Genomic DNA, 12,969 nt, shown 5'->3' on the forward strand with positions numbered 1-12,969 from the left:
ACATTCGCCTAAATACAGACTCAGGAACCATGTCTGTTCTACTACTGCTCGATCTCAGCGCTGCCTTTGACACCATTGACCACAAAATTCTCATAGATAGACTTGAGAACTGGGTTGGACTCTCAGGAACTGTCCTAAAATGGTTCAGTTCATACCTTCAAGGAAGGAACTTCTTTGTGGAAATGGAAGGTAATGTTTCTGAGACTGTGCCAGTGACCTGTGGTGTACCCCAGGGTTCAATTCTTGGGCCACTCTTATTTAATTTATATATGATTCCTCTAGGTGAAATCATGCATACTTATGGGATATCTTACCACAGCTATGCAGATGACACTCAGATCTACATGGCTCTCTGCCCAAATGACTACGGTCCCCTAGACTCACTGTGCAAATGCCTTGAGCACATAAACAAATGGATGAAACACAACTTTCTGCAGTTGAATAAAGATAAAACAGAGATTATTTTATTTGGGAATAGCAATGAAAGACACAGACTAGCTGCCTATCTAGATTCGAGAGGCCTAAAATCTAGAACTAGTACGTAACCTTGGTGAACAAATGGGCTCTGATCTCACTTTTAACAGTCATGTCAAAGCTGTCACCAAATCACCTCAAAAACATCAACAAAATCAGAGATTTTCTGGCTAAAGCAGACCTGGAGAAACTCATCCACGCCTTTGTTTCTAGTAGGATTGATTACTGTAATGGGCTCCTAACTGGACTCCCAAAAAAGACAATCAAACAGCTTCAGCTGATTCAAAACGCAGCTGCCAGAGTTCTCACTAGGAGTAAAAGAAGGGAGCACATCACTCCTATCCTTAAATCCCTACACTGGATACCAGTATGTTACAGGATAGACTTTAAGGTGCTATTACTGCAGGACCAGTATATTTATTAGATATGCTCCAGCAATATGAGCCGGGCAGAACTCTCAGATCATCAGGAACTGGTCAGTTAGTGCAGCCTAAGGTAAAAACTAAACACGGAGAGGCGGCATTTAGCTACTACGCTGCTCTGAAATGGAGCCAGTTGACAGAGAGCATTAGAAGAGCCCCAACACTCGACACTTTTAAATCCAGAATGAAAACCTTCATGTTTGAGCAGGCCTTTAGCTCAGTTTAATCCACTTTTATCCTGTAACGGCACTCTTATGCTCATTCATTTAACTTCTTTTATATCTATTGTTTTAATCATGTTTCTTATTTTTATTCTAATTTTTTATCTCCTTCTTTTACATTTGATTAACTTCTTTTAAATCTATTGTTTTAATTATTTTTTTTAATTTTTTAATTTACATAAATTTGATTTTATTTACATTAATTACATTTTTCTGTATTTTTCATTTGTAAAGCACTTTGAATGACCGTTGTGTATGAAAGGTGCTATATAAATAAACCTGCCTTGCCTTGCCTTGCCTTGTGTGTGTGTGTGTGTGTGTGTGTGTGTGTGTGTGTGAGAGAGAGAGAGAGAGAGAGAGAGAGAGAGAGAGAGAGAGAGAGAGGACGCTTTTCCGTGTGTCTGTCTGTGGAGGTGAAGAGTTACTGTAATTTATAAAAGCTTCATTGCCAAGACAATCCACTAGGGGGCGCTTATGTGCTTGTCCCGCGTTCCAGCCACTGTGGATCCAAATCCTCAAGAAACTTATTCCTGGCGACGTGTGAGCGGCTTTGCTTCTCGACATTAACAGTGAAAGATATGTAAATGTCTGTGGATGAACAAACTCAGAACGACATGTACGCTTTAGTCTCGAGCTCACGCCTCAAACCAAGCCAGCTCATTACGGCGAATCAAAGCAAAGCCGTTATATTTCAAATGTCAACAAACTTTCTCTCCGGCAGCAGAATGAAATTTTCACAGGCACCTCTCCGACAATCAGCACGTTCATCAACACGCCAGCAGGGGGCAGTGCAGAGAGTGACGTCACCCCATCGCTCGCTGGTAAACAGAGTGAATCTGTCTCAGGCAGGTTAGAGAGCAGCGCAGCTCCGAGACTTCAGGGATCAAGCAGATGCACAAGATTGCTTGGAAGCGGCCAGCCACGCACGGTCCACTCCACTGCCTCACACTCAGAAGGAATGGCATGTCTTATGGCAGCCTTCTCAGTCAACAACACCTCTGTGACCAACTCTATCATAATGGTAAGAGTAGCAGTTTTGACTTCTGTGTTTATTGGTTGCTTATTAGATCAGACCGTGTGGTGCACAAGTTGGTGGGATGAGGGTCTATGGGTTTATCCATTCTTGTACACAGTGACAATGACAGTGATAACAATGAGACCCTGTAGTGTTTTATTACATGATTGACTTATACTGTTCTATTCTATTTATTTGTTTATTCTTACTTTATATCCACTGTAGGCAGTATGTGTGTTTAACTGGCAATATGCCAATATTTATCATGATGCACCCCCCCCCATCACCCCCCAGCTGCGTGTTTGATAACAAAGAGAGCATAAATATTCATATTCATTTAGATTTAATACAGCACGTTGTATAAAACGCTGATTATGAATAATTGAATTTACAGTTTTTGATAGTAGTTTTAAAATGTGGGCTTACTTTATCTGTGCTAACGTATCAGAAAATGAAATTAAAAATAAAATTGAAAGTTAAATAAAAAAATGGAATAAAAAATAAAATTGTGACATATTGTGTATCGTAAAAAACCTCCTGAAGAATCGTGATATGACATTTTGCCTTATCGCCCACCTCTACCTTCCACACAATAACTGACCAAATAACGTTATCAGCCTGTTATTATCCTGGGATGCAGCAGTGAATGCTATTCATGCACTTGTGAAACGCGACTGACTTGATGCTACTGCATGACTGCTTTCTTCAGACTCGAATAAACTTTGCCCGATAGTAACCCCATCTGCCTTCTGTGGCCACAGGGAAAGGGATTAGACTGTCTCTTTAGCAGTGCATGTTCCCCCGAGTGTGCTCTGCACTGTTGCAGTACACAGTACCATGAAGAGTAGCTTGAGTTTTTAATGTTTGCTTGAAACAGTGAATTTCCCCGCTGTGAGACTAATAAAGGATTATCTTATCTTATCTTAAATTACAAGAGGTTGAACCAAAACGTGGCACGTACGGAATTGTACTGCTTCTGCTGCTCGTTTTATGTGCTACTGATGGAAAGAAGGATCTCAGTATTCGGTCAAGTAGCGTAGTTTGGATAAGCTTAATCTATAGCTGGTTGTTGTGTTTTGGAAGCTGCATGTGGTTTATGTCTGTAGTCCATTTGCGAATATATTAATTAGAGATGGCGTAACAGTATAGATGGGTATCAGTATGAAGCCGATTTCAGCAGAAAACGCTGAATCAGATATCAGATGAAAAGATACTTAGGGTTTCAATATATCGCTATCGACCGATACTCATGGTCTAAATATCGATTTCGGAAAAGAAGAAGTGGTTTTGTGTCATCTCTAATGCTCATGATCGAGATATGGAATACATTTGTTTGTTTGTTTTTTAGGTTTGTTTTTTGCCAGTGGACATTACCAAAATGCAGCTGATTTGTGTGGGTTGAGGTTTTAAAAAAGGAATAAACAAATAAAACGTCTAAAGCTCTGTAAGTTAAAACGTATGTTTTTAACGTTCTCTACTGTGCTGTTGAAGAAAAGACAATTCTGCCCTGTTTTTGTTGCTGTGGCTTTTATATGATTAGATGAGCTGTGGACGTCATCATGGTCAGGGAAATATTTGGGCACCAGCTACACTGCAGTGTCCAATCTGCATGTGCCAGCGCAACACACACTAACATGTCACTGCAGTGCTGAGAATACACTACCCAAATAATGCCTGCTCTGTGGTGGTTCTGTGGTGGTTCTGACCACTGAAGAACAGGGTAAAAGGGGGCTAACAAAGTAAGCAGAGAAACAGATGGACTACAGTCTGTAACTGTAGAACGACAGAGTGCACCTTTATTGTAAGTGGAGCCGATAAAATGGACAATGAGTGTAGACAAAAGAATGCATACTTAATGAAGTGGCTGGTCGGTGTATGCCGATGTATTTTATTGTCACCTCATCCCGTCCCATTATTTCCCAAGATGACTATAAAACCCATTGTAAGTACGTTGTAGCTAAGTTCCATCAATGCAGATTTAGAAGTAGGTTTTTCCTTCTTCTAAATCAGAAACAGAAAAATCTTTTACCGCGGCCAAATAAGCCACTGGAGTATGTGGACGCGGAGAAGCTCCCAGAAAAACTTGACAGGAGGTACAAGTGGAAAGATTGGATTGTAAATCCAAACTGGATTGTCCATAAACATCCATTGTAAGTTTTTTAAGGGATCCAAAAGTGGTTCTTTTTCGGCATTGCTCCAAAAAACCCTTTGGCTTCTGTATTTGAAGAGTAGAATAATTCCTCTTTAATTTCAAAAACCTTCTTTTGTTCCTGTCATTTTTTTTTTAAAACCATCTTGTACCAAACACTTTTTCGTGGTTGCAGTGCATTAAATAGCTTCTCTTCTTTTCATATCTCAGAATACCAACGGACCCCCTGATCTTATGCTGGACCCAAGAACAGTGTGTGTGTCCATTGATGATGTAGTGGCCAATCACACTGGCAGCCAGCAGACGCCTCTTTTACATGGACACCTGAAAAAAGTGGAGAACAACCTGACTGAAGCCCAGCGCTTCTCCTACCTGCCCCGCAGACCAGCGGTCAATATCGAATTCAGAGACCTCTCCTACTCCGTTCCTGAGGGACCATGGTGGAGAAAGAAAGGTAACACTGAACGTGACTTTGACTGGCCTAATTCACCCATAGAGTCAAATTCTCAGTGGTCTTTTAAGGCCTTGGCTAAAGAGACCTTATTTCTGTACCTTCAACAGTACTTATCATCATGTCTCTCTTAGCAGGTACTTCTTTAACAACTATGTTAGAGAAGCTGCAGCACACCTTTTTACTGGCTCGCCAATCAGATCACAGATGTTTTGGCAAATGTCCCTGATGGGAATTATAGGGGATAGTGGTGTGTGCCTAATGCTGTTTTGTATACTAATGTTTAACTGTTCATTTATTGTTTATTTTAGGCCATTTCATTTTTCGGCTACTGACAAAGTTTTCAAGATAAAACTGTTGTATTTATCAAAAAAAGGACCACAGATGCTTTTGCTTTTACCCACTTACTCTAAGTGCTTAGAAAGTTAATACTCATGGAGGCTTAATAGTAGAGTAGTGTTGTACTATACTAGAGTAGTACTTTTATATGTAACAAAAAAATAAATACTCTCAAAAGAAGTTCACAGTACACATTAAAATGGTGTTGTTCTTAAATTGCTTATTTATGAATCTCTCGTACAAAAAGAAAACAATTTTCCCAAATATTTCACATTAATAATAATAACCAAAATGTGTAGCTATGATGTATAGCTATGGAGGCAGACCCCCAACCCCGCTGAAGTAAATCCCGCTCCTCCTAACTGGCTGCTTTGTCTGTGTTTGAGTCAGGCCTTGTCTCTCTTTATTACTAGATTTGTCAGGCGGCTTGTTTCACAGCTGGGCAACTTTGGCCTCATTAGACAAGCCATCTGGATGTTTCCTTTTGCATTCCATTAATTTATTCTTTTTTTCTTTCTTCCTCATAGTTTCTATTCTCTCCTTTCCTGTGTTGTATAGCTTTTATTTATTTGTTTGTTTATTTGGGTCTCCTCTTCAGTGTCTTGCTGGCTGCTCAGAGAGAGAAACGTGCTTATTTTTTATATCTAGAGGTCCCTTTGTGTCTCGCTTCAAGTCCCACTGTGAGGACAGAGGTCATGTTAGAGGAGAAGCTTCTCATCAGAAGGATCAGTCTGGACAGACAGCCAAGAATAGCTGCCTTGATCTTGACCTATACATTGTTTTAGTGCCTGGTCTTGTTTATGCTGCATTGTGGCCAATATTGCTATATTCTTATATTCTTATATAAGTCTTTTGTTTTTCTTTCCAAGGCCGTTCAGCTAGAAGAGCATTTTCACTTGATGAGAGGTTGAGGTGTTGGGGTTGTACTACTGCGTTTTTTTCCAACCCCACCAGTTCACAGTGATGTAATGCAAACTCAAAAAAAGTTTTAGAGGTGGGCAAAAGTCATTACATTGTGATGGAAAATTACAAGAAAACAAGAATTTTCTCTTACAAATTATATATGATAAATTACACTTAATATGTACCAGGGAACTAAGAAAGAAATGAAAAGAAAAAGTATGATCTTGGTTTCAGGTTACTAAGTGCTCAAGTGCTAAGCTATTTAGAAAAATTTTGTGTTTGGTAATATGATCCTGCTTTGAGGGAGAATGAATAATAATGCTGATACAGTTTCTTCTTGCAAAATATTTGAAAACTAGACTAGATTAAGCAGTAGTGATCCCATAAACGAGCTCCATTGTCATTCAGTTTGATTGACAAAGGGTTTAACGAACACGGTAAACAGATTAAATGTTTGCCCAATATAATGAACATTTGATGCTTTCAGAAGATGAAACATGGGTGTTTTGATGTGACTGGAATGTAATACTTTTATCATAGTATGTTGGTCCATTGCTGGTATGAATTTCGTGATAATGCATAGTCTGGATTTAGACATTGCGCTGCTGCATGCCGCTTCCAGATGTTTGGAAGATAAGGCATGAAAACATACATCAGGCATTATCAGTGATTGTGGTTGGCCTGTAGATTCAGACCTACGTGCTCCATGTTTGAATGTCTTTTGTTACTGAAGTCCAGCTGTGGGTTATGTCCTAAAGCATATGTATTTGTGTAAGTCATATCATTCATGAGATGACACATTCATGAGTGCTTTTCTGTGATTGGCTGGCTCACCACACAAAACAAACGGACTGTTCCTCACCTCTCATACATGGTTATCACTTTTTCTTTCCAACCTTCTCTTGAGAAAGGGTAATGACATGCTGCAGAAGCATGCAGCTGCAGAGATGTGGTTTGGGGCTGGAGACCAGTGGTCTTCCACAGAGTAGTGAATGTTGTCAGAAAATGGCCAGGAGTGGTAGCAATTAGCATGACGCTGCAGTGGGTGCACATAGGGCAGAGGACCGGTTTGATCCTGTTGCATTGTGTGACTGGAGTAGGCTTACACACTATAGAGGTCACAGTGATTAAAGCCTTCAGCTACATGCAGACCAGAGAAGCAGGACCCCTTACCCTAACAACAACAACAACAACAACAAGCATGTTGTATTAGCTGAAACAGACCTTTACAGTTAGACATGATGATAGAAGCATTAGACCTGATGATAGAAGCATTAGACACGATGATAGAAGCATTAGACACGATGATAGAAGCATTAGACATGATGATAGAAGCATTAGACACGATGATAGAAGCATTAGACACGATGATAGAAGCATTAGACATGATGATAGAAGCATTAGACACGATGATAGAAGCATTAGACATGATGATAGAAGCATTAGACACGATGATAGAAGCATTAGACACGATGATAGAAGCATTAGAGATGATGATTGAAGCATTAGACATGATGATAGAAGCATTAGACATGATGATAGAAGCATAATTAACTAACAAAAACAATTTATCTCCTTAAACTGTACCTTTATTGTTTAGTTATTAATAGATGACATCTTAACTATAAATTGTATGTAAGTTAGAAGGCGCTTTGTAACTATGGAATTTTTCTGCATTTTTTGTGCAGTTTCTATTTATGTTAAGTTTAAAATGTTGCAGAAAAAATGCACAGGTCATATTTTATGTTTTATTTTTCCCAAATATGCAAAATTCAGCAAATAACCAATAATTGTGCATTTCAATGTGCAGAAGTGTAGAGGAAATGTTCACTTATTTACACTATATTCTGTTAGAAAATCAACACAATGTCATTCGACTAGAGGTGCTTAAACTTTTGCATACAACAATATGCATCGAGTCTGTTTATGAATTTTAATTCATAGTCAGTCACTTTACTGTTGAATAACCACAGAACGTACATCGTAAGTAATGAACCTAACTTAATATGTGGAAGTATATGACCATGTATAGGATGTGTCCAAAAAATTCAAAGACAGGCATCCTTCACTTGTTCCCTCATCCTTAACTGACTGCAACTGAATCCGGGGCCTGTGAGCTGTCCAACAAATCTTTGTAATCCATACTTAGTGGAAAGCGAGATCTAGCTGCAGCGATGACCGTGGCCCTGATCCTCGCTAACAGCTCAGCCGGTTACTGTCGGTCAATAAACTGCAGTAACCCTGGTTTCTGCAGCACGGAGGCAGGACTCAGCAATCAGGATGAAATCATCAGCTGTGTAGGAGGGACTGTTTTCTGTTGCCCAGTAACTTGGCATTCACTTGGCTTGAATGTGGATTTTTGTGGCATCTGATGTGAAGTGCTGCTGGAGTGCTTACAGTTTTTATGTGATTAGCTGATACAGTGTTTTCTGTGTTTTTTAAATGCATGTAAATGCATGTAAATACTGTGCACAAGCCAGAGACAACCCTTCATTTATTTCCAGTCACAATGACTATGTACAAGTTGTTTTTCAGTGTCAGGAAAAATAACCTACCTTTCTTACAACTTCCATTCTGTTCAGGAGACTTTCAGTTTTTGAAAGAAGTCTGATAGTATATTTTCCATTGTTGAGAGAACATCAGCGGCTTCTTCAAACATTTTTCTTTTTTGTTTTGTTTTCTGAGAGCTTCTTGACAGCTGCACATCTTTTCAGACCATCCTTCCCCTGTGTTGTCTTCTCACAGTACTGTACTGTAATGTTGCATTAAGCATTCAAATTTCAAGGACTAATTTTTTTATACTTTTGCATCTGTCTAAATGTGAGCATGAGCAATTTGCAGAGTGACCTAGCCTCCAAAGTTCATTGCTGCATGGTGACCGGACCTGCTCCTAAGACCAATCTGCTCCCAGGTCTCACAGACAGGCACAAATATCACCCGCAACAAAATGAAATATACATGTGGTAAACATACACACACGCACTTACCCAACGTGGCCTAAGGGTAGGCTTTATGTGTGTGCCATTAGCACCACACCAGCTGGAAAAAAGAGGGATTAATACTGCAAGTCCTTAAGTTGAACTCTGGCAATGCTGGAAATAGCTCTTTCCCGTGGGTATGGGTCCACTCTCCGACCTTTAGTAACTCTTATTGAGCAGAATCATTTAAAAGGCAAGGACTCTAAGTTGTAGCTTGTGTTAATATGCAAGGCTATGTTCAGCCACTGAAGCAAGTAACAAGCTGCATCAAAACCAAACTGTTCAGCATCTTCTGTATGGATCTCTTTGGTGTTTTTACTCCAGCTGATCCCTCCTCTTTGAGGTGTATTCCCCGGACTAAGTGCTGATGTAAGAGCTGGCCCTGCTCCACTGCCAGGCCCATACTAGAATATTTAGACATGGCCTCAAGGAAAGTTGATAGCTGAGCAGTCTTTAGATTTGTCAGCCAAATTATGTCACGCTTATTCGCAACAGATGCAGATGTGACAGCCTTTTCACCTTTCAGCTGTGTGTGGCTCATGGCTACCTACTCCTGCAGGGTGAGATTCAGCAGACGGCCAATGACACAGGGAGACAGATGCTGTGAATAGTACAGGAGAGAAGAAGAGAGTATCCAGTGCATTGAAAGGCAGATCATTTTTGAAGCCTTTAAACCCACGGCTTATTGATGATATTTCCATTTTCTGTTATTTCTGTTCTAAATTCTGACTTGCTGCTACAACACACTTAGAGGGCAGCTGTGAGTAATGCTTGTTTGTGTCAGTTAAATTGGTAATCGTATTTATTTACACGGCAGTTAAGCATCAGCTAAAATTTCATGACTGACAGGCCTGAATATGAAACTAAGCTATGTAGTTGTGAGAAATCGCAGGGTGTGTTTCAATCTTGGTTCAGCACAGTTTCCCTATTCAAGCACAGTTACCAAAACTGTCAATGAACAGAAGATTTGAACCAGGCATTTTTCAACAAGGAATTCACCAAACGGTACTGGCCCTCGACAACCTGTGTGAATTTATTGTTCTACCCGTTCACTTGCACCAAAATAGAGATCTAATGTATGGTATAGTCCTACTGAATCTTCCCCTGTCAAAAACAACACCATAAAAATAAGCTTGACTCTCTTTATAATTGATTGATTTATTTTGTGGCCATTTAAATTTAAACAGACAGACCACTCTCAGCAAAGAGTGACAAGCTATCATAACATTCTGTGAGCAGTTTAAATACATCACGCCATCTTGTTTGAAGTGCAAGCTACGCCAAGTGCCTGCTATGAAACAAATAAAGTGAAACACCATAAAACAATAAACTGCATCATAATATAAAAGACAAAAGATGAAACAACAGAATTTGTATGATATTTATTAGTCCATCAGTCCATAACAACATGTTGTTATATAATGTAGCCTAGGTCAGATGTTGCCTATATCCTGTCTCTATAACACTGCCTACATTTCCTTTGTAGACTTTGTAGACACACTTCTTATAGTTGTAATTCAGGCTTCATTTCCATCTGTGTTATTAAGTTATTACATGTACTACACTCCAGCACTGTGTAATAAATTGAAAATTGAACAATGAAACAAGGATTAGTGCAGAATGTCTGTTTAATTGTCATGATTGGCCCCTCCCAGTCATGTCCATGTGCTTTCTTTGTTTTGATTCCCAGTCCAGCCCCCTTGTTTTCTGACCCCGCCCCTGATTGTTGCCACCTGTGTTTCAACCTGTGTCCTGTTATCCCTAGTTAGCCCACTTGTATTTAATCCCTGTGTTTGCCCCTTGTTTTAGATGGTCTTTGTTTGATTGTGCTGGATGTGTTGTATGTGTTGGATGTAATATATGGTTCAAAGTGTTCTGTTAAATGTTTGGTTTTCTGTGTTCTAGTCTGTTTTGTTATTTCATTGTGTTTGTCCCACCTTATCCCCGTGTTGGCTCTATGACCCTGGACTGTTTCGACCATGAGCCTGGATTTGCCCAGAATAAATCTCGCTTTTCTCAGCGCATGCGTCCGCCTCATCGCTCCACGTTACACTAATTCATACATCTAGTTTTGGTTCACCACATTGCACTTTCTCTAAATACATAATCTGCTAACTTCAGAGGACTATAGTTGGATTTAATGTATTTGTACATGGTTTAACTCCTTATATACTTTAATGTTTGGATATAATGTCCTTTGTTTTTCTGAGGTCTACTAGTAGTTTGAATCTTGTGGTAAACCCTCTGAGATTATGCTATAAAGCATATTTGATCTGTTCAACAGTAGTTATACATGATTGACAGTATTCTTCTTAACTGTCATTCATTCACTACTGTGGTCTTCAGTGGTCTGCCACAATGTTTTCTATCGCCCCCAAAATGAACTCTTGCTACTTTACAATGTACCAAACAGTTGATTGGTTGGACACACTGAATGCTTTGATGTTCTGTGAGGTTTACACAATACACGGCTATGAATTCCTGCAGATTAAAAATGACATTCTGCACTTTGTAGTCATTGTTTCACTTTTTTCATTGTTTCAGTGCTGGAGTTCTGAAGTAAACTGTTTAGTTAATCGTGGATTGCCCTATACTCTTGAGTCAAGACGGGTGTTGGTCTCTGTTTTTGACACTCGTGAAATAAGACAAAACTCAGCTAAATGCTGATAATGAAGGACTACATGAATGGCGATATCTGAAACAGTCATAAAGGTCAGGAGTGGGCATGTTTGGAGCAGGGGTTATGGGATTGTTTTGGAACAGAGGTTGTGCGCAGTACATCTCTCAAACACTGGAAGAAAGGGAATTGGAGGGTTTTTGGTCTGGATGGGCCTGTGGGCATTGGGCATTTCTTAAGCTGCAGCCAAGTAAAGGTCATTCTCCAGTGCAGAAGAACACTGTGAACCTTTGGAAGATGCCTCAGGTGGGGCAGAAACAATGTTATTGCCTATTGTTAGAAAATATGAATTCTCTGTTGTTAACATAATGTTTGTGTTTGTCTGATGGCACATCATAGATATGGCTTTTTGAAATTAGAATCAAAGTTTTTCGTAGTATCAAACTAAGATGACTGCGGATAGATATACAAAGTATAATATAATTCTAAAATGTTAGTCCTCTGCAAATTCATGGGTTTTAGATCATTAATATGAACAAATCTTATAAACAGAAACAAAGGAATATAATAGTAGAGGATTCTAAAATAGTATAGTTGTATAATAGTGAGTTAAACTTCTTGTTTTCCCAAAATGTACCCACAAAAGTATAACATAGCCCGCAGATCCCCTCACTATAGGGATCCAATTTTAGACCAGCACAGATGGTTTTTACAAACTCAACTCTCAAATATGCATTCATCTTTGTAATGAGGTGTTTATGTTGTGCAGGCCTATTATAATACCCTCTTTATGTAGTTGTGAATAGACTGTTCTTGCTGACAGTCTGATCACCTCCTGCCTGTATATATTCTTCTCTGGTTATAAATGTACTCTCTATCCTCGCTTAGGCCCTCAGGAACTCTTGACTCTTGGTTATTAAGCAGACCCCCTGTATATTATGAAACACTGTGTTTTTTCCAGGGTCTTGCATAATCTGATCACAATTTTCAGTCAAAGTAGGGATGACTGGCAACAGAATAACTCCTTGGCCACATAACATTCTGGGCATCTTCATCCTGGAAGAGGTTTACCAATGATCGCTGAACAGCTCAGGATATTCTCCTCTATCTGCTTTAGTTTGTGCTGGCTTTAAAATGGCTGGTCCTGGGCCAGCAGTGACACCCCCCCCCTCCCAAAATACAAGCCTCTCTCAGGAGTGAGAGGAGCCTCTGATCCTCTGTTGACCACAACACACATGTACAACAGTCCTTCTGTGCTTTAGCTACAGCAGCTGTCGCTGTGCCGTGACACGTGCGGCTGCGGCCTGCCTGAAGCCTCCATCTCTGATTCTCTATCTTTCTCTCTCCCTCTCTCTCTAACTGTCATAGAAATGCAAAAACATGTACACTCAGACATGCTG

At 39.7% G+C, this 12,969-nt stretch overlaps 1 protein-coding gene across 1 annotated transcript in view; it reads left to right on the top strand.

Moving 5' to 3' along the window:
- Nucleotides 1–1,931: 1,931 nt before the first annotated feature.
- The window catches only part of abcg1 (ATP-binding cassette, sub-family G (WHITE), member 1), a 30,126-nt gene continuing 19,088 nt past the window's right edge, over nucleotides 1,932–12,969 (top strand). Inside the window, exons 1-2 of the mRNA XM_017696737.2 lie at nucleotides 1,932–2,138; nucleotides 4,492–4,735. Of these exons, the coding sequence (XP_017552226.1) occupies nucleotides 2,076–2,138; nucleotides 4,492–4,735 (307 nt within the window). The 5' untranslated portion in view covers nucleotides 1,932–2,075. The remainder of the gene's footprint in view (nucleotides 2,139–4,491; nucleotides 4,736–12,969) is intronic.

The sequence above is a fragment of the Pygocentrus nattereri genome, chromosome 17 (genome assembly GCF_015220715.1).
Source record: "Pygocentrus nattereri isolate fPygNat1 chromosome 17, fPygNat1.pri, whole genome shotgun sequence".
NCBI classification, from domain to species: Eukaryota; Metazoa; Chordata; class Actinopteri; order Characiformes; family Serrasalmidae; genus Pygocentrus; species Pygocentrus nattereri.